Raw genomic sequence first — 27,204 nt, 5'->3', positions numbered from 1 at the left:
GCCAAAATTTTGTTTTCCGACGTAGATCCTCAGTCCGGGATCCTAATAAAACAGATATACAACACAAAAAAGAGCCTTTAAATCAAGAAAATCCCGTACAAGATTTCTTTGGGTTCTGTTATAGCTACGATGCCAGATTCAAGAACAGTTGTTTCGCCTATGATGCGGTTTACTGAGCAGGATTCGTTATCCTCAACGACCCTCCAAGATCAACTGGTACAAGGGGGATGAATGAATGCAAAACATCAGTTATCAATGGTCGATAACTTGGTTCCGGTTGCACGCATAACACTGCTATAGCAGCCACCTGAATCAAAAAATTGTTCTTCGAAGTTAGACTTGCTTACTTCTATTTATTAAATGTAACCTTGAAGCTGATTGATATTGTGATGGACACACACTTGGTACAAATGCTTCAAATCCATAGTGTTTCTGATGGCTGGATCCAAAATATTCGGAAGCTTTGATCTGTCAGTCAGCTGAGGCATTGCCTGCTTGTTGAAGGTCAAGTTATTAGGCCGAACGGGTATTGGGATAAAAACTCTTCCGAAAGATTTATGTACCCATGTAACTATTGATTGGCATTGTGCTTCGGCTACTTTCTCCACAGCTTTTCTCCCCATCAGAAGTTCGAGAAGAACCACCCCAAATGCGTAAACGTCACTTTTGTCCGTAAGTTTACCTGGATCATTCCTTAAAGAACTTGTCAATATTGGAAATACGAATGTGAAGCAATAAGTAAACTGCAAAAAATCAAGAACTACATATTTGACAAATATTGGTATGAACTAAACCTGCAATTTTTATGCATTTTGACAGCTTCATCTTTCCAGTTTTATACAAGTGGTTACAGCAATGTGCATTTTCTGGTGTTTCAACAACACTTTATTAAAAGCAAAGGATGCCATATTGAACCAGAGCTGATAAATTCAATGTGATATTTAAAATGTAATTTCATTACTATTTTTCACTTGGGGGTTGTTCTTTGCTTCCAAAAGTAAGAACTTTGATTCCAGCCCTGATTATAGAAAAGACAGGACCACAAGTTCTTGAGACGGAAAAAGGCCTTTACCATCTAACAAGTACTCTGGAGCAACATAACCCAAAGTTCCAGAAAGCTTGATGTTGGCCTTGTTTGAGCTTCCACCCGTGATCGCAAGTCCAAAATCGGAAAGCTGAACCAAGAACCAAAACATAAGAGATGCACAAAATTCAAGTATAAATATCAATATTAACACCTTGGCATTGAAATTGGAATCAAGAAGAATATTTGATGATTTGATATCCCTATGGATCACAGGAGGGTTGCAATGCTCATGCAGATACTCTAATCCTCTGATGAACAAAAACGACGTTAATCCAGGTCAATGATCAAATGATTAAAGCAACAGTTGATGCGAAATGATTTTCAAAATGGGGTGAGTACCTTGCAACATCAAGGGCGATTCTCATTCTCACATTCCAAGACAATGTCAATTGGTGTGAAGGTCCTGAAGTATTTTTTTTCAAGAAAGTATCATTCATCGTTCATGTATACAACCTTTTGAGAACTCAAAAAATACATTTTACCATGCAAGTGGAATTCCAAATTTCCGTTCTCCATGATTTCATAAATCAAGAATCGTGACTCGCCATGGATACAATATCCTAAGAGAGAAACTATATTCTGATGTTGAAGTTTACTTAATAATTCAATCTCATTCTGCATTTTCAAACAATAATGGAGAAATGATCAACAGATGCAACAACAAATTAATCAAATCTTTCCAGAGAAAAATAACAATCCATAATATGCCCTAATTGCACCTCAAATTCTCTTTCAGCTTCTTGCCCACCAATTAATATTTCCTTAACAGCTGCACGTAAATTGTTATTGAAACGAGCTTCATACACACGTCCTAATCCACCTTCACCGAGTAAATTATCCTCACTGAAATTGTTTGTGGCAGCTACTAGGATCTGATACTCAATCAGAGCAGTCGAACCTTTCTTGCCACTAGTTTTTAGCAAAGAGAATTTATCCAAGATTGGAATTCCCTTTGCAAGATCTACGTATATATATTTTAGAAAAATACAAAATGACAATGTATCGATTAAAAAAACAGAAGAAAATGCATATTTGAACTAATCGAACACAAAATGATTGGGGAAAAATATTACCTTCAAAGTTTCCTTTTGAAAGAAAGATACCTGAACTCTGACCACTTTTAGAATTGCATTTCTTCACATGTTTCGATCTATAAATCCATAAACAAGACACCAGCAGCAAAATCCCCCCGAGAAGAGCAGAAGAAACAACAAGTGAGATAAGAATTTTCTTGCTCAGGTCCTGATGGTGCACTACTTTAACCTCTGCAACTTCACATTTCAGGGAGGAAAAAAAAAAGAAAATTCACATTTGAAAGCATAGATTTAAGTCCTAAAATACAACAATCGCTCCACCAAAATCAAATGGCCAAAAAGCATATAAAATAAAAATCATCCCACCTCTTGTCCACCCAAAAAAAGAAAAGAAAGAACTACACAGAATTGCATCAGCAGCAAAATTCCAGATTTGCATATGAATATCAGTCGCTAAATTTATGCGTCAACACTTTCAAGGGAAAAAAAACAAGAACCAATGAGCCCTCATATAACCATTCAAGAAAAACAACAAAGAATCTTGAAAAGCACAGAATCCACGCATCATTAAAAGTGTGGGGAGTAAAACTAAAGGTAATGCCAAGGAAATTCAAAAGTTACCTGGGGAATGGGCTACAATATCAGAAGAATTACCCAAAATCGGATCTTTTTCAGTAGGAAGAACAGGTTCAGCAACCGGAGGATCTGGCTTCACAACAACTGGAAGTGAAAACGAAGAAGAACTGAAGACCCAAATGGGAAAGAGAATCAAGAACCAAATCTGCATTCTGACACCCCCCACCCTTATTTCAAGAAATCTCAAGTCGGTAAAAATTTATGTGGGAATTTCCTGAAAAACCTTAAACTTTGTCAGATAGCTTAAAAAATTCAAATTTCAAATCGTCTTCTTGTCTTGAAGTTTATGCAAGAAGAGGACAAAAAACGGAGACAGGGAAAGGCCTGGGAAAAAAAAAAACAAAGAAACCACTTTATTTGTTATCCAGATAAAGCAAATACAGGCAAATGCCAACAATCATGTGGCAGTTATTAAAAGGTGAATCCCCCCATTTCAGCTCTACTCTTCAACTTAAAGAAGCTCACGTTCTCCTGCTAACATCCTGCTCAATTAATCTCTGAAATTTTTGCATTAAAATTTTATAATATAATCTTAGAGAAAAAAATGTAGGTAAATATATAAAAATGTTTGATAATAATAGGAAATTACCTGAAGAAAACGTAGTTATATTATACTTATGATTCAAGATTAGTATTTTTTTTTATCATTATTAATATAATTACTTGATTTGAAATGTAAACTGATATACTGGTTAAAGCATTTATAAAAAAAGGAATTAAGTAATCTTACGGGACATTTGGTGATAGAGTGGGTCTTATGTGATACCGTCTCACGGATCTTAATATATGAGTTGAGTCAACCCTACCGATATTCACAATAAAAAATAATATTTTTGGCATAAAAAGTAATGTTTTTCATGGATGACACAAATAAGAGATCCGTCATGTGAGACCGTCTCACGGATCATAATCTGTGAGAGTGGTTAACCCTACCGATATTTACAATAAAAAGTAATACTCTTAGCATAAAAAATAATATTTTTTCATGGATGACCCGAATAAGATATCAGTCTCACAAATACAACCCATGAGACCGTCTCACACAAATTTTTAACTTGGTGATATACTGGTTATACACAAATCCTAGACATCACTTTTCTCTAGGAATATTATATATACAAGAAAGAGCACTCTTGAAGCATGAGTGGGAAAATATATAGGGTAAGTTGCAGGTACAAGAAACAAAAATCCGGGTTGTTGAAATTATTTAAGGTTCTATATATTGCAAGAACAAAGACACTCGAACGAATTTAGGGTAGAAAATCACATGCTGGTTGGGATAATTCTAGTCGCTATGAATACGAGTCGTCGTCGTCTATCTTCAAATTTTATGAATGATTTTCTTGGAAAAAAATAAAAGAAAAATTCACATTATATTATTAGTTTCGTAATAGAATTATGATTCTATGGAATAATTAACTCATTAGGTTAATAATTCGATAGAATATTTTTTTTCTTGACCTTAAAATCGAAAGAATGAAATTTCAACAAAAATGGTTAGAAATCGGAACCATAACAAGGCAAAGTTTGGATATATGCGGAAAATTGTTGAATAAAAACAATAGACGCAGGGTCTAAAAGGTAATTAGACTTTTCATGATTTTGAAACAAATAGTTAGGGTTTCATGCCTTTAATTATTAGATTTAATATATTGTTTTATAGAAAGTAGAAGATATTCCAATTAAAATATGAATGTTGGAAAAAATATATGGTATAGATCTGCCACGAAAACTAATATGAAACGGTATTACGAGTTAATTTTGTAAGAAAGATATTTTATTTGAGTTACCATGAAAGATAGAAATTCTATTTTGATGATTATAATAAGAAAATATATGCATTTTTTCTCCCTATATTTTCGAAAAATATTTTTGTCAAAAACGTTAAAAAAAAATTAATGTTATATTGAAAAGGGATAAAAAAAGCCATCATTGTTTTTCAATTATTAAATTCAAAATGACGTTGTCCATTTTGGAAACTTTTAGTAGCACAAATATGGAAATTTGTAATTTTATTTACGTAAGTTGACATATTTTTTTATTTTAATTATTAACATATTAAAATTTGATTTTCATCTCATAATTTGGATTTTTTGTTTTGCTCCTTTATTTCGCCGAAATAAAAAACCACAAAACTCATCTAATATTGCGTATTTGACATCAGTGTTTCTTGTGTGGCTCATATGACGAGAATAAAATATATGTTACACACATTAAAATAAATCTAAACGAAATAAAGAGAAGGGGTTGTGGGATCAGAGCTAAGTAAATGAATATTGAATATTTTGTATCGATGATGTCTTATGTAATTTGGAATATTGAATATTTTGCATCGATGATGTCTTATGTAACTCATATGGCAACAATAACATATATTACATAAATAAATCGACCTAAGTAAATGAAAATTGTCCCTCTTTTTGGTTTGTTCCCCCTTTATTTTTGTTTAGATGAGCTTTTATGTGTATAACATTCTTTATTTGTATCATATGATTCACACGAGAGAGAATTAATGACAAATAAGTAATACTTATTCGATTTTTATTGATCTCCAACAAAAAATCATAAAAAAAATATATTAAAAGATGAAAATCAAACTTTGACAAGTTATAAGATTAAAATTTAGAACAAACCAACTTTTATGTCCAAAATCCCATTTTCCCCCCAAAATAAAGCAAAAGACACATAATCTTTTAGGAAAATGTGTTGTGTGTTGAAAGATTTGCGACTACCTCTATATATAGGCATTCGGATTTCATATAGACAATAACTGAATGACTATCTGAAAGGCTAAAAGTTGTTCAGCTAGAGCACCAACAGTTGGCCATCCGATAAAGCCAAAAGTCAGTCCAGCAAAAGCACCAACAAACAGACCATATGGAGAGTCAGACGGATGAAATGTCAACTAAAATTGAATTTTCGAGAATAAAAATTGCTTTTGGTCGTGGCCATGTGTGGTTCATTAATTTCATTGAAAAAAGGTTCTGCCACAAGTTTCTACTTCCCAGGGAAACACATGGAATTCCTAGCTAATTCTAGAATCGAAGGCTTCTTTAAACACCATTTCTTATCCCTGTAGTCCTTGAGCAAATATTTCAACATATCAACAAAATGCAAAGAATACGAGGATAACTTGTATGCAAGATAAAATTGGCTTCATAGATGATCCAGTCAGCAGATGGTTTGCGGAGGCACAGATCCATATTTCAGCTTCCAAATAACCAATTCTGATCTGATGAAGCACGAGTGCAAGACATGGTTCCAGTTGACACCAGCATACTTACAAATAGTTTAACCAGTGGAAACTTATATATGTGAGGCACAAGGCATAGAGCAAATATGTTAATATGATCAAGTGCATTGCAGTTCTAACAAGGCAAAATGAAGTTTAAACTGAAAAAGAAAGAAGCAACCAAGAAAATAAAGCACTCGCCTTTTCCACCAGACGGTCCTTTGGAGGTTGCAACATAAAGCTTGGGGTTCCACCAAGGCTAACAATCTCCATGTACATTTTCACGTTTGGCCTGCCCCTCGGACTTGAATTAATAGCCACAAGGCTTTCCCTCAAATCTTCAAAAGGGAATGCCGAACCCCTTGCTTTAATCTCCTTTTCCTCAAGCACCCTCATTTTAGCAAACCTGTCATTTAACTCCTGCAAAGAAAACCACTCCCCTTCTTCTCTGGCCTCAAACTTTCAAGCTTCTTCCCCATCTCCTCACAACTGTATTTCCTCACAAAACCCACATTATGTTTACCACCGACGTCCTTTTTATCCTTTCCAATTAATGATGCAGGTAAACTATCACTGCCTCCAATGATCAACTGGGATGCATTCATTTCCTTGGTTTCAACTTCAAGCTTTCTGTGAACCTCTTAAGTCGCAAGCGACATTGGATCCACGGGCTTCCCACTTGAATCATTTTGACGTCTCTGAGACATGGTCGTGACCCGCAACTAAATAGTGTTAAACGAGACCTTACCACCAGTGGCGGAGGACAGGTATTTAGAAGGGGTTGTGGGATCAGAGCTGTCAGTTTGTGAACTTATGCTTTTCATATAGAGCTCTTGGAATGACCGAGGTAAATCAACTGTTCGATTACCAAAACATTGGTTTAAAATCACAATTTTTGCATCCAACACAAAGCATATTGGAACACGTTTAAATCAAATTATAGACTAAAAAACTATTTTATTTCAATTCATGGGATCGCGACTCTTTGTCTCGGCCATAAATCAATCTACAAATATATCAACATATTAACTAATACACACATTTGCTTTTAAAAAAACTAAGAACTAAATTTTATATTTACAAACATTTGTTATTATAAGTAAAAAATATATCCAAAACTAGTCGTTTTAATTACTTATTAAATAATTCAATTGATTATTTTTAAAAAAAAAACACCACAAGCAGCTTTTTTTATATGAAGAACAAACATATAAAAGTTGATTATAATTTATATGAGTCCATAAGTAAGCCAAAAATACCAAATCTAATATTTGTTTCACTAACATATAAACAAAATAAAAATAGTATTGCCAAGATATTAACATCATAATATTTTGTTTCACCAAAATACCAATATAACTTTGGATACTTGACTTGTTAGTTCATAACATAAATTCAACGATAGCTAAGAATCAATGAGAAAATACAACCATCCTCTTCTCTCCTCATCCGGAAGTGCTTTTAATAATCTAAACCGTTCAGCGTCACCACCCATCAATTTTTCGACTGCCTTAAATTTTTCGGTACTCGTAAGTTCAGTTATGCTGGAAACAACCTCATATATTTCAATACCACTGGGTCTTTCTTCCTTCTTTTTGCTTGCCACAAACTCTTGAAAAGATGCTGCAATCATGCCAACAACCTCAACTAAAGCATCTTTTTTTGCTTTCTTCCTTTTATTGATCATGGAATCCAATGAATCTGACGGCCGCAATTGTTCTTGTGCTATCTTTAACTCAGCTTCTTCTTCATCTCCCTTCGAGTTGGCACCTTTTTCCAAAGTTTCAGACTTTAAACAAGTTGCTCTATCTCTTCCACAAAGAAGCAAAATATCGCTCCAATTCTCAATCACTTTATTTTGCAAGCCTTTTGCATCCGGGTGTGACTTTTCAAAGGAAAATGAGATATATGTATGTTGAGTAATTATAAAAGAAAATTTGAAAAAATTACGTACCTCAACATATTCCTTCCATGAATTACGTTCATCTGACGTGACGATAATCATTTTTCGTTCCTCGTCCCAAAAAAATCCACTTTGCTTTTGGACATCTGTAACAACACTATAATATTTTTTCCAAGCCTTGAGTCTATTTTTAATATTTTCTTTCGACAAATTAAGATGCAATTTGAAATTTAAGTAGGTCACAGCAGCTTGTAAGGCTTTTGGTTTCCATGTGTCGCCATCGCATTTGTTTCCATGAGCCATTTGGTCAGTCAGAACTTTTGCCAAATGCTTGTCCATTTCTCTATTCCACGACACATAATTCCTCGATGATCCAAGTTGTTTCTTATGATATCCACCTATAACTTGACACATCATTTATGTTCGATACTAGCACTTTTCATTGTTTGACTGAAAAAGGTACTGATGCAAACAACTAAGCTTAAATTGATATAGCCCACAAAATAATAACAGCCACTACAAAGATAATCCCATGAATGTTCAAGGCTAACAATCTCCATGTACATTTTCGTTTGTTGCATAAACTACTTAGCAGTCTGCTTCAAAAACTAAAAGAAAAACCGCGATATATCCATATTTCTACTGGCACATAAGAGAGAAATCACAGCTGCACTCATGGGTGCCAAAGAAACAGGGGGCATTAGAAACGGCAATTACTCCATCTATATCTCATAAGAAGCATTATCACACATAAACTGAATGTCCATTACATTTTTATGCTAATCAATCAATCTTACAATCTGAAGAAACTATCATTTCTCATTTGAACTGTACTAAAAACTGCTATCCAACTAGAACTTCATCAGTGTATGAAGCTGTGAATGGACTACTCACAAGACATAAAAGTGGATGCATAATAATTTAATAATTAATTATTTAAATTAAGAACTGAATAAAGTAAAACCAACATTGAATCAGACAAAGAGAAAATGTATATAATAACAAAGAACATATTTTTTATAGTCTTTAAAATCAATTGGTCTGACATATATAATCAAATACATAACTAAAAAATTCAATCGCAAAATATTTATTACCTTTAGAATTCTCTCCTCTCGAAGTATCAGTGAGACGAATTGATTGAGTCTCCATTGTGAAGTCATCATGTCCATCAATAACCGACGCTTCCCTTTTCATCTTAGTAATCATACAAGAAATAATCTTCATCAAACAACATATATGTTATAAATAACTATAAAAGTAAGAGCATAAATATAACAGTAGAAGGAAAAAAAATGTTTAGAAAAATTTTGTTAAGAAATATTCATCTAAGGTTCGGATCATCTTCATGCAAGGACCAAACATTTTAACACTGATATCAAGTTTGCGTGTGAGGGGCTGGTTGGAGCATGGAGTTATGTGGACGATTCACCTAATTTGTCAACTCCGGTCTGCGTTTGGCTCCCGCATCATGTTTGGGCATAAAAGTTCCATAAACACACCATTTTAATTATTGCTGAACGTATTTATCTTTCCCCTTAAACTCTAAACATTTCAGTAACGAAAAGGATTGAGAGAGAAATGAGTTTAGCCAGGAGAAGGGATTGGATTTTTGGTCCTTCGATACTTATAAAAACAATTTCCGACATCTTTCTCTCTCTTGTTGGTGCTTTGTTTTATGTATGGGCGTTTAATATACAATCCATTTAAACTCTACTATCTTTATCCCTAGCTAACACAAAACTAGCTACATTAAATCACTTCTCACACCTCAATTCTAGTATTTCAAGAATTCAGAGATTTTAGAAACTTATTTAACAAAATGGCATAAAATCTAATCAGATCAAAACGTGATTATCAACATTCAAGTACTTCTGACCGCAAACATAATTCACCACAAAATATTTAAAGAAAAATAGCATTTTCTAAAAGCAAAAAGAGCAAAGAGAAGAAAAAGAACCGCACAAAGTAATTTCTGAAACTTTAAATAGCGATCAATGGCCAAAGCCCATGCTTTTTTCCAATCGTATGGGAAAATCTAAAAAACACAAAACACTCTGAATCGAAATATGCGGTCGTTGCCCAAATAAGTACAAAAAAAACCCATAAATCCATTCGAATTACTATCAAATATCGAAATGAAGAGCAAAAACTGGAATTTCAGGACCGTACTTAAACAAAAAAAATGCCTGAAATTTCGCAGTAAAATCAAAACCCAAACATCTACTGAGCCCACATACAAAAGAGATGCAAAAAAAAAACAAGCAGGAAAGGTTTTTAACTGAACCTGCGCAAGATTTATTCGAGGAAGAAAGTGAGAGCCGAGAGGTGTGCATGCGTTCGAAGAAGCTGGGCGCAGGTCGAAGGTAAATTTTCAATATGGGGCACATAAGAGGATTTCAAAGCCCTCCATAATGTATGGGCTGAGATTTGAAATTCATCGGCCCAATTTAGTTTTGCAATGGACTTGACTGTGCAAACCAAGCTTTTTAGGTTGTATTTCATGGATTGATTTGATTTGGTCCTTTATTTTACTGTAGTAAAATGTAAGTTTTTAAGCTTTGTAAAACAAAATATTCTCTCTTTTCTTTTTATCTTTTTTGCCAAAAAGATAATTTTTTTAAATGCAAAAAAAGTAGAGAATTTTTTAAAAATGCATAAATGGAAGGGAATTCACAACTCGGTATTGGAACCCAATAAAAAACCAAGAAAAATCCACTAAAAAACCTCAGGCCTCATCTCCTACACCACTGCCAAGTCTTAAACCCCTCCCATTTTTTCGCCGTCCAACGCCGTAGCTCCGCCACCTATCCAAAAATGGCGGCATTAGTTTCCGTAGACCTAGCCACAGTCTTCTTGGGACTATCTAAACACCGGCTTTCTCCAATTTCCACTTTCGGTACATCTCTTTCTTTTTGCAAAAACAGGTCCAAGATTGTTGCTCACGCCTCCAGCAGATTCTTGAAAAGCTCAGCAACTGCCGAACCCTTATATTCTAGAATCTTTTACTCCCGAAAGCAGCCTAGTAAGAGGTTCGCTCGCCGGTTCACAGTCTCTGCCTCCACCACTTCACAAACAGAGGATGTTGATGTTCTGACTAAAATCCCACCTGATAACAGAATCCCGGCTACAATAATCACTGGTTTTTTGGGTTCTGGAAAGGTGATTTTTTTTTAAAAAAAATCAGTAATGGGTTGGGAGCAAGTACTTTAGTAGATAAATGGGCAAGAAGAGGAAGTTACTTTTATGTATTTTTAGGTGGAAAGCTGTAATAAGCTGAATTTTTGGGTTGTGTTGAAAGGTTTGTTAGTTAATCTTGTACACGTTTTATACTCTTGTTGTGCTGTTGCGTTAGGGGTTTTGTTTAGTGGGGAAAGTTTAAGGTTCTGAGACTTAATCTGTGTTCATTTTGTCCTGTCGAGTTCTATTTGGATACATAATTCCAGGATTACATGGATAATGGTAATGACTAAAGGGGAAATCCCATAAGTATTTTTTGGCTCTTTAAATGATACAACGTTGATAGTTTTATTATTTTTCACATTTTTATCTCTGATCGTGGTTTTTTGGTGCCATTTTTTCCTCGTCTTAGTGTTTGGGCTAAAATTAATTAATTAGAGAAACCTAATTTAATTACAAGCCCAATTAAATTATGGGCCCGCCAAATGTAGCGGACTAATATCTATCAAGGGTAGCGGACTAATTTCTATCAAGTCCAACCAACCAATAATGGTAATGACTAAAGGGGAAATGCCATAAGTATTTTTTGGCTCTTTAAATGATACAACGTTGATAGTTTTATTATTTTTCACATTTTTATCTCTGATCGTGGTTTTTTCGTGCCATTTTTTCCTCGTCTTTTGTTAGTTAGTGTTTGGGCTAAAATTAATTAATAAGAGAAGCCCAATTTAATTACAAGCCCAATTAAATTATGGGCCCGCCAAATGTAGCGGACTAATTCCTATCAAGTCCAACCAACCACATAGCGTTGAAGATGGAAAAGATCATGAGAAGACATGAACAGATCGTGAGAAAGTAATGGGAAAGATCATGGGCTCATGGGAGAGTGGAGGAACCGCACAGTTGCCAGAAAGAAAAAGAGGACATCAGCAAACAAAGGAAAAGGACAACTCTACACACAACTCACCTCAGCAAAAATCTGCAAAATACTCTCTGTGAAAATTTCAGTCTTCAAGCATTAGTTTTTAAGCGTTCCAGCATATTTCTAGCATTCTCTCGTTTTAGATTTCAACAACTTTATGTGTTATATATTTTTTTTTTGATAAGAAACTATTCATTAATATGAAATATTGGAACGTTTACATAGCTTAGTGGATAAGCTATCCACGATAAAAAACGCGAAATGTAACTCGGGTCTAGTCAAGCACAAATAAAACACCAATCCCTAACAAGATCCGATAATAATAAATGCTGAAATGCGGGTATGTTTAGTGTCCATCTCGCCACTCGGAGTCTAATTGTCTCCCACAAATTATCCGACGACTCTTCTAATAGGTTGAAAATTCTGTTGTTTCGCTCCAACCAAACTGACCAGAATAAGCAATGCACAATAATGTTCCAAAAACGTCCGAGTCCCTTTCCTTTTAGGTAACCATTATCCATAACGAACATGTCTCTTGAATGTAGCGGGAAAGTCCATTGAAACCCCAAATGTTCCATGACCTTGATCCAAATACTTCTTGTGAATGTACAGTGTATCAACAGGTGATTTTGATTTTCTTCGTCATTTTTACACAAGACGCACCACTGAGGACATAAAGCATTAGTCGGATTCCTTTTCTGCACTTTGTCACTCGTTTGTAGTTTATCCAACGCAACAATCCATGAGAACACTTTCACCTTTTGAGGGATCGGTACTTTCCAAATTCTTGCGATGAAGGGGAAAGATTGAGTAGGAACATGGTGAAAGAAGGAAGAATAGAGAGAATTAACTGAGAAAAAACCGGAAGAGTCACCTAACCAAACCCTGACGTCCCTGACCCCAACACTCAAAGAGACTGAATGAAGAATCCCAGAAAGATATGTGAATTCTCCCAACTCGATATTGTTCAACCCTCTTCTGAAACGCACGTCCCACTGAATATCGTTAAGACCTTGACTATTAGAAACCGTGTAAAAATGATCGATTGGTTTATTAGTAGACTTAGTTAAAAGAAAAAGACGCGGAAAACAATCTTTAAAGGCACTCAAACCCACCCATCTATCCTCCCAAAACCGAAAAAGATTCCCACCCTTAAGGACCGAGCCAATCAAGTGCTGACAAAGTGGTTGGGTCCGAGAGATATACTTCCACGGGCTTCTAAACGTAGAGTTAGATGTGACCCTTAAATCATAACCATTTTCATGAAATCCGTAAATGCTTCCCACCACTCTTTTCCACAAAAGGCTATCTTCGACTGCACTTCTCCACCACCATTTCCCGAGTAAAGCCTTATTCCTTAGCCGAATGTTACCTAAACCTAAACCTCCCTTGTCTTTCGGTTTGCGTACCTGTGTCCAATTAATAACATGACAATGTGACTCTCCATCAGGTCCATCCCACAAGAAATTCCTCATCAATGTTTCCATTTGCTTCGCCACCCGGAGTGGAACCATGAATAAAGACATGAAGTAAGTAGGTAAAGCACTTAACACCGATTGTATCATTGTTAATCTACCACCTCTAGATAGGTACGCCTTTTTCCAGCTTGCCAACTTCAATGACATCTTGGAAACCACAGGTGCCCAGAATTCCAATTTGGATGGGTTTCCTCCCAAAGGTGCCCCGAGGTATTTAATAGGCCAGATTTCTGTCTTGCATCCAACTGCCCTTGCCACGTTCTCAACTACAGTGTCTGATTGATTCAAGCCAAGCAAGGAACTCTTTTCAAAATTTATTTTCAGCCCTGATTTTGAACAAAACAGTTTCAGTAATTCCACAATGGCCATCAAATGCTGCTCGGACTTAACGAGGAAGAGAGTATCATCCGTGAACTGAATGTGTGAAACCTGAACCTTGTTTCTCCCAACCTCGATGCCTCTAACAACGTTTGTAGACTTTGCCCGATCAACCAATCTCCCCAGCCCATCAATCACTAGATTGAAGAGGAAGGGGGATAAAGGATCCCCTTGTCTAAGACCCCTCTCCCCTTTGAACTTCCCCCGAGGCCTCCCATTAATGAAGATTGAGTAGGAAACATTCGAGACGCAACCCTTAATCCATTTCCTCCATTTAGATCCGAAGCCCTTCATTTGAAGCACAAAATCCATGAATCTCCAATCCACATTATCATAAGCCTTTTCGAAATCTACCTTCAAAATCCAACCACTCTTTTTTTTCCTTCTACACTCCTCGACAACTTCGTTGGCTATTAGGCAACAGTCTGAAATCTGTCTTCCTTGAATGAAAGCACATTGGTTTTCCGCCACAGTTTTGCTCATTACCTCCTTCAGTCTGTTAGTCAATACTTTCGCTAATATTTTGTACAAGCTGGTGATGAGACTGATCGGTCTAAAGTCTTTTATCTTCATTGCGTCTTTTTTTTTTGGAATTAGGCAGATGTATCTAAAGTCTTTTCTTTTATCCCAGAATTCCAATTTGGATGGGTTTCCTCCCAAAGGTGCCCCGAGGTATTTAATAGGCCAGATTTCTGTCTTGCATCCAACTGCCCTTGCCACGTTCTCAACTACAGTGTCTGATTGATTCAAGCCAAGCAAGGAACTCTTTTCAAAATTTATTTTCAGCCCTGATTTTGAACAAAACAGTTTCAGTAATTCCACAATGGCCATCAAATGCTGCTCGGACTTAACGAGGAAGAGAGTATCATCCGCGAACTGAATGCTGCTCGGACTTAACGAGGAAGAGAGTATCATCCTACGGTTTATTGAAAATATAAACAATGTCAGGGGTTTATTCTTCAAATTCCAGTAGTTTTCTTTGTTTTGGCGTCATAGTTGTTTAGGAGATTAGAACTGACAGTCAAATTTAGGATTCGCTGTCGCTTGAATATTTAGAAGTTAGATTTTATTGTTTTCACACAAGTTGGTGCAACTTCGCACCTGGCACGCCCGCAAATATCAATATTGTGCAAACAGTTAGTTATAATATTATAGGGCCACTGAAATAAATATCTGTTGTTTATGATTCAACAATAAAATTGATCGGAGAAAGTGGGACAGTAAGCCACTTTCATTATTTTGAAGGCCCTTTGTTTCACTAGGGAGTCGACCTTATGACCACTTGTTATATATGAATTCGGTCGATATTTCCAATGTTTTTATGTTACGATAAATCATGGTGAAGTAGACTGTACCGCCATTATATAAATTGGTTGTTTGCATGTGCAGTGACAGACCCATGAAGTAGGCCTTAAGACCACTTAGAATACGGCAGGAAAGAAACACACTGAGCGGGGAGTTGAGCTCATCGAGCGGGTTTTTATGGTACGAGAAATCATGGTGAAGTTGATTGTACCGCCATTATATAAATTGGTTGTTTGCATGTACAGTGACAGACCCATGAAGTAGGCCTTAAGGCCACTTAGAATATGGCAGGAAAGAAACACATTGAGCGGGGAGTTGAGCTCACCGAGCGGACCACGAGTAATAAAGGAAGAACAGAAGAGAACAAGGACGTTATGCGAACCCCAAAAGGATCCAGAAGTGGACTTTGGTATAGAAATAGGCTGGATATCCAGCCATTTTTGTACGGTTTTTAGCTTCATGTTGTAAGATTTTATTTTAAGTAGGCCGTAGGGCCACTAATGTAAATATTTGTTGGTTATGATTCAAAAAATAAAAACGATCAATTCATGTTGGCCAAGAGGCCACTTTTATCATATTGAATTCATTTTGTTTCAATAAGAGATCAAGGGAGGAAATAATCGTGAGCGGGGAGTTTTAAGTCAACCTATGGTTTTGATTGAAGCTATTGAAATGAGCTGGATTAAGTGGATTAAGAACGAATAGAAACTCCTTCCCAACATCCAGTCCGCAACATCACATACAAACCCACCTTCATTCTACATCCATCACCCAACAACCACAACACCAAACCAGCAGTCAACAAATCAAAAGCGGAGTCACCGCATGGAAGAACAGTAAGTATACGTGTATGCAGGTAAGGAGTCCGACTGAAGTGCAAATGCATATACGTATATGCGGGAAAGGGGTCCGACTGAAGTGCAAATAAATATACGTGTATGCGGGAAATGGGTCCGACTGAAGTGCAATGCGTGATGTTAAGGACGAGGGAATTGTCTTGAGTGGATGCAGCATATAATAGCACGTAATAACACATAAGAGTTGAGAATTACCTGTGCTTGAAAAGACGTCGAGGCTGGAATATCGAATGTACCAAGGAAATGAGGCCAACCCATGGCCAATTTGCAATCCTTTATTACCTGCTAAGAATAAACGCGTCTTTGTACACAAAAGAAACCAACAAAAGGAGGGGGCAGTAAGGCAGAGAATCAAATCGAAAAAAGGGAAACGACAGTAAAGTTCCTACAAATGTGCCCATCAAACAAAATACAAGCGGCTGTCTCAAACTAATGCGTGCCAATCAACTAAATAAAACAAAATCAAGGGAATAAAGCACAAAGCTGCTCCCACTTGGCTAAACACTCCGACTGAATGTTCTCAGCCTCCTGAAGCCGTCTGGTCCAGAGTTGATAATCATCCTTAAGACTAAGGAGTTAATGACCGATAGCTTGCGAATCTCTCCTGATGTCCAACAGAGTAAGCTCCAAAGTCTCTGCTTCATCCAGCAAGGTGACCATCATAGCTCGGCGCCTCTGAATCTCCTCCTCCAGCTTCTTAACCTCAGCTTCCTCCGCGTCATAACTGGCCGCTGCTGCAACAATCTGCTCACGAAGCGCTTTGTCATGCTTGTCTAACTCCTCTTTTTTCTCAAGCTTGCTTTGGAAGGACGTATGATGAGACATCATATCTGCGCTAGTGGCAAAGGCTGTATCAGACTGCGAAAATATGGTCGAAAGACCATCAACTATGCCGACTCCGTCCTCTGGAGTAATCATTTCCTCTACACCAGTTACCATACCAGCCTCGATTCTCAACTCGATGATGAATACCCCCGTGATTCACTTTTCTATGGCATCTGGTATGTCCTTGGCTCATAGTTCATTTTTTGGATAAAGATGTTTAAGATACCAACGTATTTCGTGTAGGTGTACCATTGGTTAATCAACTTTCACCCGGTTCTGGGATCTCTCACCCGTTTGTGGTTGTTGCTAAGGCTGGGTATGGGCCGTTTTTTATGCATGATTGTCTGTTTGCTTCTTGTATTGTAGCGTTCTTATCTATCTGTTATTCGAATGCAGGACCAAAGCTGCGAATTTCCTTACTTCTGCTACTATTGGACATATCCGACATCCTTCATATCCAAACAATCAATTCCCCCCACCGGTCAATCAATTGTTCTTTCCATTGCCTTCATTACACCCCAGGGACTTCTTGCTCTCCCGACCTCACTGCCTCACAGCGAACCATCCCAATTCAAGTCTTGACCATGGGTTCCTGATGGTTGGGTTGAATTGATAGACCGTTGGAGCCCCACTTTGGACGGCAGTGGCACCATTAGGAATTATGGCCTCTCATCATGGTTTCCAATATGAAAATAACCAGACAGTCCATTCTATTCGATTGCATCCTCAGGGTTCTGGTCCCCCTCTTGCAACGTCTTCATCTTTCATTTTGGCCCATTATCCATAACCCTTTATGACATATCTTTGTTCTTGGGGTTATCCTGTACTAGGAGCTGACTCCCCTTATTTCATTGATGATCCTGCCACTCCTACTTTGGCCTATACTTGCTACTGATATCCTTCTTATAAGGCTGTGGTCAAAGAGTGGTCCTCTCGTCCCGGTATCCCCCTGAAGTTGAGCACACCATGTTTCTTTGGGTGTTGGTCTGCCGCTATATATTTTGCCCTTCGTCTGACAAACCTTCTTCTGAATATTTACCTTTAGCGTGTTTTTCAGTACTAGTAAGGTTTATAATTTGGCAGTCATGTTGTTGGGGTTCGTATACCGTGGGTTGAATCAATGTGTGCGTCACGACCCTATTTCCAAATTGGGAGGGATATCTTGGTTTCTGCATATATGGGTTTTCTCCTATTTTCCTGGTGTGATAGACTTCGTCGCTGGCCCCTAAACCATGCTGTGTACCACGTCATTGAAGGGAAGTCGCTTGACCCTCTCTGCCCCTGACTTAATGCATTGTCTGCAGCATCTGAAGCTTGAGTCACTCAATCTGCTGTCGCAACCCAATGTCTCTTGCCTAATACAGCCTCTCTGGGTTGGAGCTTTTCCTGATTTCCATGATCCCTCTACGGACGACGTCGCTGCCTTACTTTTGACCCAGTATATCATTCAGAGGTTGTTGGTGGTAGATTGTTCCTCTAGTCGTCCGCCATACAATGACACGTCAAGCTGGTCTTTCGAATTCTACAATCTATCTTTGTTTGCATATCAGTTTTGGTTGTCACCAGGTGATTCCTCATGCTATTCTGTCTTTCTCGGTGGACCTGACGCATATTGCTTCTGAAGTGGCCTCTAAGAGACTTTCCAAGGACCACAGTGCAGCTTCTCTCTACACTGCCAGAGAGATTTCTTGGGTCTATAGTGCAGCTAGATCATAAAACCACTAAAACATTGTTGCTTGGTGGAGGACTCGATATCTCAACCTTATTCCCTCGGTGATACACCACCCTGGTATTGTTTCACATATCTTCTTACTTGCATTAAGTAAGGCAGCGACGTCGTCCGAAGAGCGATTATGGAAATCAGGAAAAGCTCCAACCCAGAGAGGCTGTGTTAGGCAAGAGACATTGGGTCGCAACAGCAGATTGAGTGACTCAAGCTTCAGATGCTGCAGACAATGCATCAAGTCGGGGGCAGAGAGGGTCAAACGAATCCCCATCAATGACGTGGTGTGTAGCATGGTTTGGGGGCCAGCGACGAAGTCTATCACACCAGGAAAATAGGAGAAAGCCCATATCTGCAGCAACCAAGATATCCCTCCCCATTTGGAAATGGGGTCATGACGCACACATTGATTCAACCCACGGCATACGAACCCCAACAACATGACTGCCAAATTATAAATCTTACCAGTACTGAGAGAACACGCCAAAGGTAAATATTCAGAAGAATGTTTGCCAGACGAAGGGCAAAATATATAGTGGCAGACCAACACCCAAAGAAACATGGTGTGCTCAACTTCAAAGGGGATACCGGGACGAGAGGAACTCTCTTTGACCACAACCCTATAAGAAGGATAACAGTAGCGAGTGTGGGCCAAAGTAGGAGCGGTAGGATCATCAATGAAATAAGGGGAGTCAGCTCCCAGTACAGGTAACCCCAAGAACAAGGATATGTCATAAAGGGTTATGGATAATGGGCCAAAAGGAAAGATGACGTTGCAAGAGGGGGACCAGAACCTGAGGATGCAATCGAATAAAATGGACTGTCTGGTTATTTTCATCTTGGAAACCATGATGAGAGGCCATAATCCCTGATGCGCCACTGCCGCCCAAAGTGGGGCTCCAAACGGTCTATCAATTCAACCCAACCATTAGGAACCCGCGGCCAAGACTTGAATTGGGATGGTTCGCTTTGAGGCAGTAGAGGTCGGGAGAGCAACAAGTCCCTGGGGTGTAATGAAGGCAATGGAAAGAACAATTGATGGACCGGTGGGGAGAATTGATTGTTTGGATATGAAGGATGTCGGATAGGTCCAATAGTAGCAGAGGCAAGGAAATTCGCAGCTTTGGTCCTGCAATCCGAATAACTGATAGATAAAAACGCTACAATACAAGAAGCAAACAGAAAATCATGCATAGAAAACGGCCCATACCCAGCCTTAGCAACAACCACAAACGGGTGAGAGATTCCAGAGCGTTGGTATCTTAAACATCTTTATCCAACAAATGAACTATGAGCCGAGGACATACCAGATGCCATAGAAGAGTGAATCACGGGTGTATTCATCACTGAGGTGAGAATCGAGGCTAGGTATGGTAACTGGTGTAGAGGAAACGATTACTCAAGAGGACGAAGTCGGCATATTAGGAGCAGTCAAGGTTAGGATGACGTTACAGGTGACAACCTGAAAACCAACAAGGGAGTAAGCAAAAGCATATTCCCACTCTATTTCGTAAGCAAATACACCACATACCTAGTGTCTGCAGCCTCAGTAGGGTCGCAAAAGGGACAAAACCAGGGTCAATAGATTGACCGGGGTTAAAAACCACTGCTCAAATGCAAAGAACAATCATGTTGGTAATTGCTACAGATGTAAACAATGATCATTTTGCACCATTCACAGAGCAAAGGCCAATGTATGGCCAGACAGTCCCGAAGCTCATAATCTCCCTTTTAAAGATAGACATATCAGACAAATAAGCGTAAACATTTATCATGCCATTCCTCAGAAAAGAATCGGTACAAGACCCTAGTACAGGGGTTCACACTCTCCTCTCGAACACATCAAGATTATTCATACACAACAGGGAATAAAATTGCAAGCCAATCATTCAACATTAAAGGAGCCGAGAAACACTGAATAAAGTTCAAGGAATGAGGAAATACCCATGGCCGTCGTCGAGTGGTGGCCCGAATCGAGAAAGGCGGTCATCCATGTGGAAGAGGCGCCTCTAGAAGACCTAGATGCGACGGCGAAGGAATTGGGACCTGCAGCTGAGGCCTGAGCCAGCGAACGCGATGGACGGCGAGATAGAGGCGACTGCTGAGATAGAAAATGCGCTTGGTTCAGAAGGGCGCGCCGGAGAAGAATCTTTAGCCATCGTTAAATCTTCGGCAACCACACGTGGGGGAACGACGGCAAAGAAGAGGCGAACGGATTCGAAGAAACAACGATTTTCCAGTGGCAGCGGGGAGTGATGAGCAAGAGCACCGAGCGGGAAGATGACACAGGGCCGAAGAGTGTGGATTTGAATCTGAGAGGGAATTGGCTGTTAAAAAGTCCAACAATTAAATGAGCTTGGACGCTAGGCCCAAAAATTACTAGCCCACTTCACGGATAAATGATTATGGGCCGCTACAAATAAATGGGTTGGACTATGGGCCCGTCAAATCTAGCGGACTAATTTCTATCAAGTCCAACCAACCACATAGCGCTGAAGATGGAAAAGATCGTGGGAAGACAGGAACAGATCGTGAGAAAGTAGTGGGAAAGATCATGGGAGAGTGGAGGAACCGCACAGTTGCCAGAAAGAAAAAGAGGACATCGGCAAACAAAGGAAAATGACACCTCTACACACACAACTCAACTCAACAAAAATCTGCAAAATACTCTGTGTTAAAAATTCAATCTTCAAGCATTAGTTTTTAAGCGTTCCAGCATATTTCTAGCATTCTCTCGTTTTAGATTTCAACAACTTTATGTGTTATATTTTTATGTCTTGTGAATTCCTATGGTTTATTGAAAATATAAACAATGTCAGGTGTTTATTCTTCAAATTCCAGTTGTTTTCTTTGTTTTGGCGTCATAGTTATTTAGGAGATTAGAACTGACGGTCAAATTTAGGATTCGCTGTCGCTTGAATATTTAGAAGTTAGATTTTATTGTTTTTCACACAAGTTGGTGCAACTTCGCACCTGGCACGCCCGCAAATATCAAATTGTCCAAACAGTTAGTAATGATATTAAAGTGATAATTTTGATGGGAGTTTTCTGATAGGAGTTTGGATGTCATGCAGAAGTTTTTATCTTCATGTGATGTTCTGCTTTTTAATTTGAGTAAATAGCATGTGCTGTGGTGAATTTCATTTTAAAGGAGCAAATGTTGTTATGGCATTGGGTGTTCAGCCAGTGGATACAAAACATGTTGATAATAAATTTTTCTCAAAATGTTACACTTTGCAAAACTAAAGTGAAACCTGGAGTTATCTTTTGTCGCAGTTTATTGTTGATTTAATTTACTTTGCTATCAACTAACGGGTCCTTTCTGCATCTCTTAATTACATCGGCAGACGACCTTATTAAACCACATCTTGACTGCTGATCACGGGAAACGAATTGCAGTAATTGAAAATGAGGTAAAAATTTTAGTCTAAATGTGTGAAAGCTTGAAAATTAGTTGGAAATGGTCATACTTGTGTGCCAAAGTTATTTCACATCCTATAATTTTGATAATATTTTGTATATTTCTCTTTTCTTAACTTTAAAACCAATCGAAAAACTTCTTGTCCTTTTTTTAAAAATAAAAAATTACTTTTAAAAAGCAGCGATTGTTTAAAAACTTTTTTAAGGTGGTGCTGATGCACACGAAAACTTGGCCATCGCTAAACTTGTTACCTTGTTGGTTTATCAGTATGGTGAAGTTGATATTGATGGTTCTCTGGTTGCTGCAAAAGCTGCTGGAGCTGAGGAAATTATGATGCTCAACAATGGGTGTCTCTGTTGCACTGTTAGGGGTGATCTGGTCAGGATGATTTCAGAACTGGTCCGTAAAAAGAAAGGCAAATTCGACCATATTGTTATTGAAACAACAGGTAACATTGATTGGTTCAATATAATATTTTTCATCAATATTTGAACAGTTTCTATGTGCACCAATGCAAAACTGCCATGGTCAAATTTTGAGTGGCAATTTATCTCTTTCCTTATTTTTATTATATAACATAAATAGAATTGGATCCTCTTTGGCATATTAAGTTCAATCAGTTTTCATAATTCCAGGATTAGCAAATCCAGCCCCGATAATTCAGACATTTTATGCTGAGGATCAGATCTTTAATGATGTTAAATTAGATGGAGTGGTCACTCTGGTCGATGCTAAATATGCTGGTATGCATCTTGATGAAGTTAAGCCTAAAGGTGTAGTCAATGAGGCTGTAGAACAAATTGCTTATGCCGACCGCATTATAGTAAACAAGGTATTATTTAGTTCTTATGGCATTGGGTTTATGATGTATATCACTAAATTATTCATAAAATATAAGTTAAACTCTTGTAATTCATGCAAGAACACTTATCTATTTGCTCTCTAGTTTTAATTTTCATCATTAATGTTGAGTTAGGCGAATAAGAAGTAAATTGCCCCCAAAGGTGTTTGCAGGTTATCACGGTGCTTTCACCAATACTTGGAGATAATGCCATTTACTCTTACATTATGTAAAAAGTACAAAACAAAAACTTAAACATGCTACCTCAACTCAAAAGTGGAATCATAGGGCAGATTACTCTCCAGTGGACTTTTAAGATGCCTTTTTTTCCAAAAGAGTTGGATAAATTTACAACTGTAGCCTTTGTCGTGTTAGTGCAGTATGGCTATCACAACATTTCTAGAATATCTACACAGTTGGCTCTCTCAGCTGACCGTTCTGGAATGAAAAATTAGAAATAAGATTATTTGTGGAAGAATTTGATTGTTTGGTCTGATTGGCTTTATTTTTTTAATATTGTTTTGAAAGAAGTTGAAGCCGAAACAATAAATCTCTCTCTGAAACTTGTTTAAAATTCATGATTTCTGAACAAACTGTTTTGAAAACAATTATTCAAAAAGAACATTATAGTGCCTTTTCTCTAATTTTTCCCTAAAAAAATAGCTTATGTATTTGAATGCATTCTAAAGAACTTTAAGAGGAAATGAATGTGTATCCCCTGATTTGTAACCTTTTTCATTGCTAACCTGATTACTTCATTTTGATTACAGACTGATCTTGTTGATGAACCAGAGGTTGCTTCTCTAGTCGAGAGGATAAAGGTACTTTTCTCACATTGTGCCTACTACTGTTTTCCAATTCGCTAATTTATTCCTGCTTTTATTTTCTATGCATTTTCTAATATCTTTAGTGTGGGAATGCAGAACATTAATCGAATGGCTCAGTTACAGCGAACGAAGTATGGGAATGTTAATTTGGATTATGTCCTTGGTGTAGGAGGTTTTGACTTAGAAAGGTTTTCACCTGTCCTTTCTCTAGATTTTGGTAGTTTATTTATTTTGTCTTCTCAGCCTGCTACATTTAACTGTAATTGACTAATCATACAGGTTGTTCCCTTAAAATATGTCCTGTTCAATTTGAGTTATTTTTTTTCATGGCTTTAACATTGACTGATGCTGCTACATGTTTTGATTGTATTATTTGAAATGTTTGGTGCCTCATAAGCTAAGAGTTCTAAGTACTTTTGACCTCAGATATTGTAATGCAATATTATTTTATTTTCACCCGAGTTGATTACTCGTTATAGGTGTGTATTTGAAGTAGTTTTCTCCCCTAAAGTTCCGTGGATGTGTGCAGAATCGATAGTGCTGTTGACACTGATAAGTCATCGGAGGAGCATTCTGGTCACAGCCATGATCACGATCACCATCATGATCATCATAACCACGATCATGGGCATGAACATGACCACAAACATGGTAATTCCAATTTCTAAATCTTTGTTATGAAATTGAGTTTTAAAGTGATGGGTTAATCTATTGCATGTGGTAGCGTCTACCTATTTTTTAAAAACTAATTGGCTTGTGTGATTGAGAAAATCATTCTCAATATCTAATTCATAACCATCCATTTTCTGATTATTTTACAATTGATGATCTTTGTAACTCCGGATGTAAGTATGAGTCACAATATCATAGTAAATCACAAACAAATTGGGTCTATTTGTCTGGCTCAGACTCGTAATTCACCTGAGTAAAGATGAGCAAATAAATGTGAGTTTTATATGATGTGGAAAATATCAGGTGATTTGGATTGATGAATTTCAAAGTGTATGATTTCAATTTCTTTTGACTTTTTGGATGAACAAAGTTTGAGTTAATTTCAAATCCACTCTGCATTAATTTAAACATTTTTTATTGTAATTGTGATGAATTTCAAATGTTCAAATATATTTCAGATGAGTGTCATTTGAAATCGATACCCAAATTAAATATCTTTCTTCTAATCAAATCTTTCGATCCAAACACAATCTTATGTCTCTATAAAAAAAAATGCGAGATTGGTTGAGATCAATATTTATCCTGCAATTTGTAACTTTGGATTTAGTCAAATTCTATAGACTAGTAAAAATTAAAATGGTAGTGATCCCAGCCACCTCTATGGAAAATACTCAGCAGTATAATTTCTTGAACTTTGGTGTAGAACATCATGACGATCACACTCATGACCCTGGTGTTTCTTCGGTTAGCATAGTCTGTGAAGGGATTTTGGATCTCGAAAAGGTATGTTCTAAGGTCTTGAGTGTTGTCCTTGTAATTTCTCGTAAAATTTGTGTTGTTTTATTCTTAAAAGCGAAGACTTGAACCTTTTAATTACTATGTATTTAATGAATGGATCACCATTGAGGACAACAATGCTTAATATCTCAGGCCAACATATGGTTGGGTACCCTTTTGCTAGAAAGAAGTGAAGATATATATCGAATGAAGGGTATCATGTCAGTCGATGGAATGAACGAGAGATTTGTTTTTCAGGTAATGGTGCTTTACTTCTTGTGTAGGCTCAGTTGTTAATTTACTATAACCCATTTTGTTACTTGTTCTGCACATCTAACAGGGAGTTCATGACATATTCCAAGGCTCCCCCGATCGTTTATGGGGCCCAGATGAGCCAAGAATAAACAAGATTGTGTTCATAGGAAAGAACCTTGATGCCAAGGAATTAGAGAAGGGCTTCAAGGACTGTTTACTGTTTTCCAAAGATCTTGGATTCCTAGGTTGACACTTGACCATTTTGTCATTGAGGTCGAAATTCAATGAAGACAATGACTAAGGCGAAGCTGCATCAAGAAAATGACCTGATTTCTATGAAATTGTCTTTCAGAGTATTGATTTCGATATCTATTTGTATATCGTATTGTTGTTGAGATCTTATATGACTTTTCAAATGCGTGGATGCATAAATTCTGATGAGAACACAATTTTATAATATACTGTGAAGATAAAAAGCTTCTATTTTACGTAACTTTGAATAAACTTCTCATATACGGAAATGATTGTTGTGTGTTCCTTTTGGATTTGCTGACGATTCTAACATTCAAATACCACAACGGTTAATTCCAGGAAATTGTTAAAACCGTTGCAATTTATTAGCCGAGGAAGAGAGAAATGGGGAGAGAATTGACTTGTCTATTATTAAAACTAAACACTCTTATTTATAAATAGACTAGTAATGTACACGTGTGATGCACGTAGGTGACTAATAATCAAAAATATAATAACGAGAATTAGATAATGTTTAAAGTCGTTTAAATAACATCATGTTTATAAGTATTTATCAATATAAATATATCGAAACACAATACATAAAAGTACATCATGATTATAAATCATATAAATTCACTTATTTATATGAAATTTTTCAATCCGCCACATAATACAGTATAAATCAGCAAAATTATTTTTCATTCAAATATCATTCAAAATGAAAAAAAAAAACAATAAAAATAAAATTAACATAATAGTGAATTTTACCAAAATCAAAACTAAAATTGACTTAAATAGAGTACACATAAACAAACATCAAATAAAATTCTCTTAATTTACTAAATTATCATAATAATGTTAAAATAAAATCATTAAACTTGTTTTTAAGGTAAATATCACTTTTTCTTTTATTAACTTTTAACACATTGCGGATTTTATTTAATTTTTATGTTTTTTTTAGAATACATATTATAGATAATTAATTTTATATCAGAATGAATCATTTATAAATTAATATTAGTGATTAATAATTTAAGAAAAATAAAATTTTAACATAATACCACTCAAATAAGTATAAGTATATATAGTAAAAAACATATATAAATAAAATAATATGTAACACTTAGTTAAAAAAATTTATATGTAAAATTGTAATATATAACAAATGATAATAAAATATCAATATAATTCATATTTATTATAAGGATTATATTGATTAATTTTATTTAAAGATTATATCATAAATTTATGTTGGTGCAATAATTGTCCTTGCTTGGTAGAGCGATCGAAACATGGTGCTTGTGCTGCTGTGCGGTTTAAAAGATTTGAGTTGCACCATTACCACTAGCTATAACTTTTGGTAAAGCGGCAAGCACTCGGTCCTACAATTGGTATCAGAGCCAATGTCATGGATTCGATTCTCATTGATTGCAAGGAGTGCAATTATTGGGATGGAGATTGTTGGGTGCAATAATTGTCCTTGCTTGGTAGAGCGATCGAACCATGGTGCTTGTGCTGCTGTGCGGTTTAAAAGATTTGAGTTGCACCATTACCACTAGCTATAACTTTTGGTAAAACGGCAAGCACTCGGTCCTACAATTTAGTTTGAAATTTAGA

General features: G+C 36.9%; 3 protein-coding genes across 8 annotated transcripts; 1 reads left to right on the top strand and 2 right to left on the bottom strand.

Moving 5' to 3' along the window:
- Positions 1–101: 101 nt before the first annotated feature.
- LOC140833165 (probable receptor-like protein kinase At1g80640) lies at positions 102–3,214 on the bottom strand. 3 transcript variants are annotated; one of them, XM_073197650.1, is made up of 10 exons: positions 2,743–3,209; positions 2,191–2,358; positions 1,807–2,048; positions 1,570–1,702; positions 1,427–1,490; positions 1,239–1,335; positions 1,073–1,175; positions 564–682; positions 402–491; positions 102–307 (listed from the first exon to the last, which is right to left on the bottom strand). In XM_073197650.1, the coding sequence occupies exons 1-10, from the start codon at positions 2,906–2,908 to the stop codon at positions 170–172; spliced, it is 1,320 nt and encodes a 439-aa protein (XP_073053751.1). In that variant the 5' UTR covers positions 2,909–3,209; the 3' UTR covers positions 102–169. The 3 variants fall into 3 exon arrangements, with proteins under 3 accessions (XP_073053751.1, XP_073053749.1, XP_073053739.1); XM_073197648.1 differs by having other exon boundaries at positions 1,073–1,335; positions 2,191–2,352; positions 2,743–3,214; XM_073197638.1 differs by having other exon boundaries at positions 1,073–1,335; positions 2,743–3,211.
- A 4,062-nt stretch (positions 3,215–7,276) lies between these two features.
- LOC140833147 (uncharacterized) lies at positions 7,277–10,285 on the bottom strand. Of its 4 annotated transcripts, none has more exons than XM_073197623.1 (4): positions 10,180–10,285; positions 8,990–9,089; positions 7,944–8,296; positions 7,277–7,874 (listed from the first exon to the last, which is right to left on the bottom strand). In XM_073197623.1, exons 2-4 carry the CDS (start codon positions 9,087–9,089, stop codon positions 7,395–7,397), a joined length of 933 nt encoding a protein of 310 aa, XP_073053724.1. In that variant the 5' UTR covers positions 10,180–10,285; the 3' UTR covers positions 7,277–7,394. The 4 variants fall into 4 exon arrangements, with proteins under 4 accessions (XP_073053724.1, XP_073053730.1, XP_073053709.1 ...); XM_073197629.1 differs by having other exon boundaries at positions 7,944–8,290; XM_073197608.1 differs by having other exon boundaries at positions 10,175–10,261.
- A 283-nt stretch (positions 10,286–10,568) lies between these two features.
- On the top strand, positions 10,569–25,846 carry LOC140833140 (uncharacterized). Its single transcript, XM_073197595.1, has 10 exons — positions 10,569–11,054; positions 21,908–21,973; positions 22,249–22,429; positions 22,617–22,813; positions 23,593–23,643; positions 23,746–23,837; positions 24,179–24,300; positions 25,025–25,104; positions 25,252–25,356; positions 25,439–25,846. The coding sequence occupies exons 1-10, from the start codon at positions 10,710–10,712 to the stop codon at positions 25,601–25,603; spliced, it is 1,404 nt and encodes a 467-aa protein (XP_073053696.1). The 5' UTR covers positions 10,569–10,709; the 3' UTR covers positions 25,604–25,846.
- The last annotated feature ends 1,358 nt before the right edge of the window (positions 25,847–27,204 follow it).

Source organism: Primulina eburnea, chromosome 1 (genome assembly GCF_022965805.1).
Source record: "Primulina eburnea isolate SZY01 chromosome 1, ASM2296580v1, whole genome shotgun sequence".
Lineage (NCBI taxonomy): Eukaryota > Viridiplantae > Streptophyta > Magnoliopsida > Lamiales > Gesneriaceae > Primulina > Primulina eburnea.
This window is presented reverse-complemented; position numbering and strand designations above follow the sequence as displayed.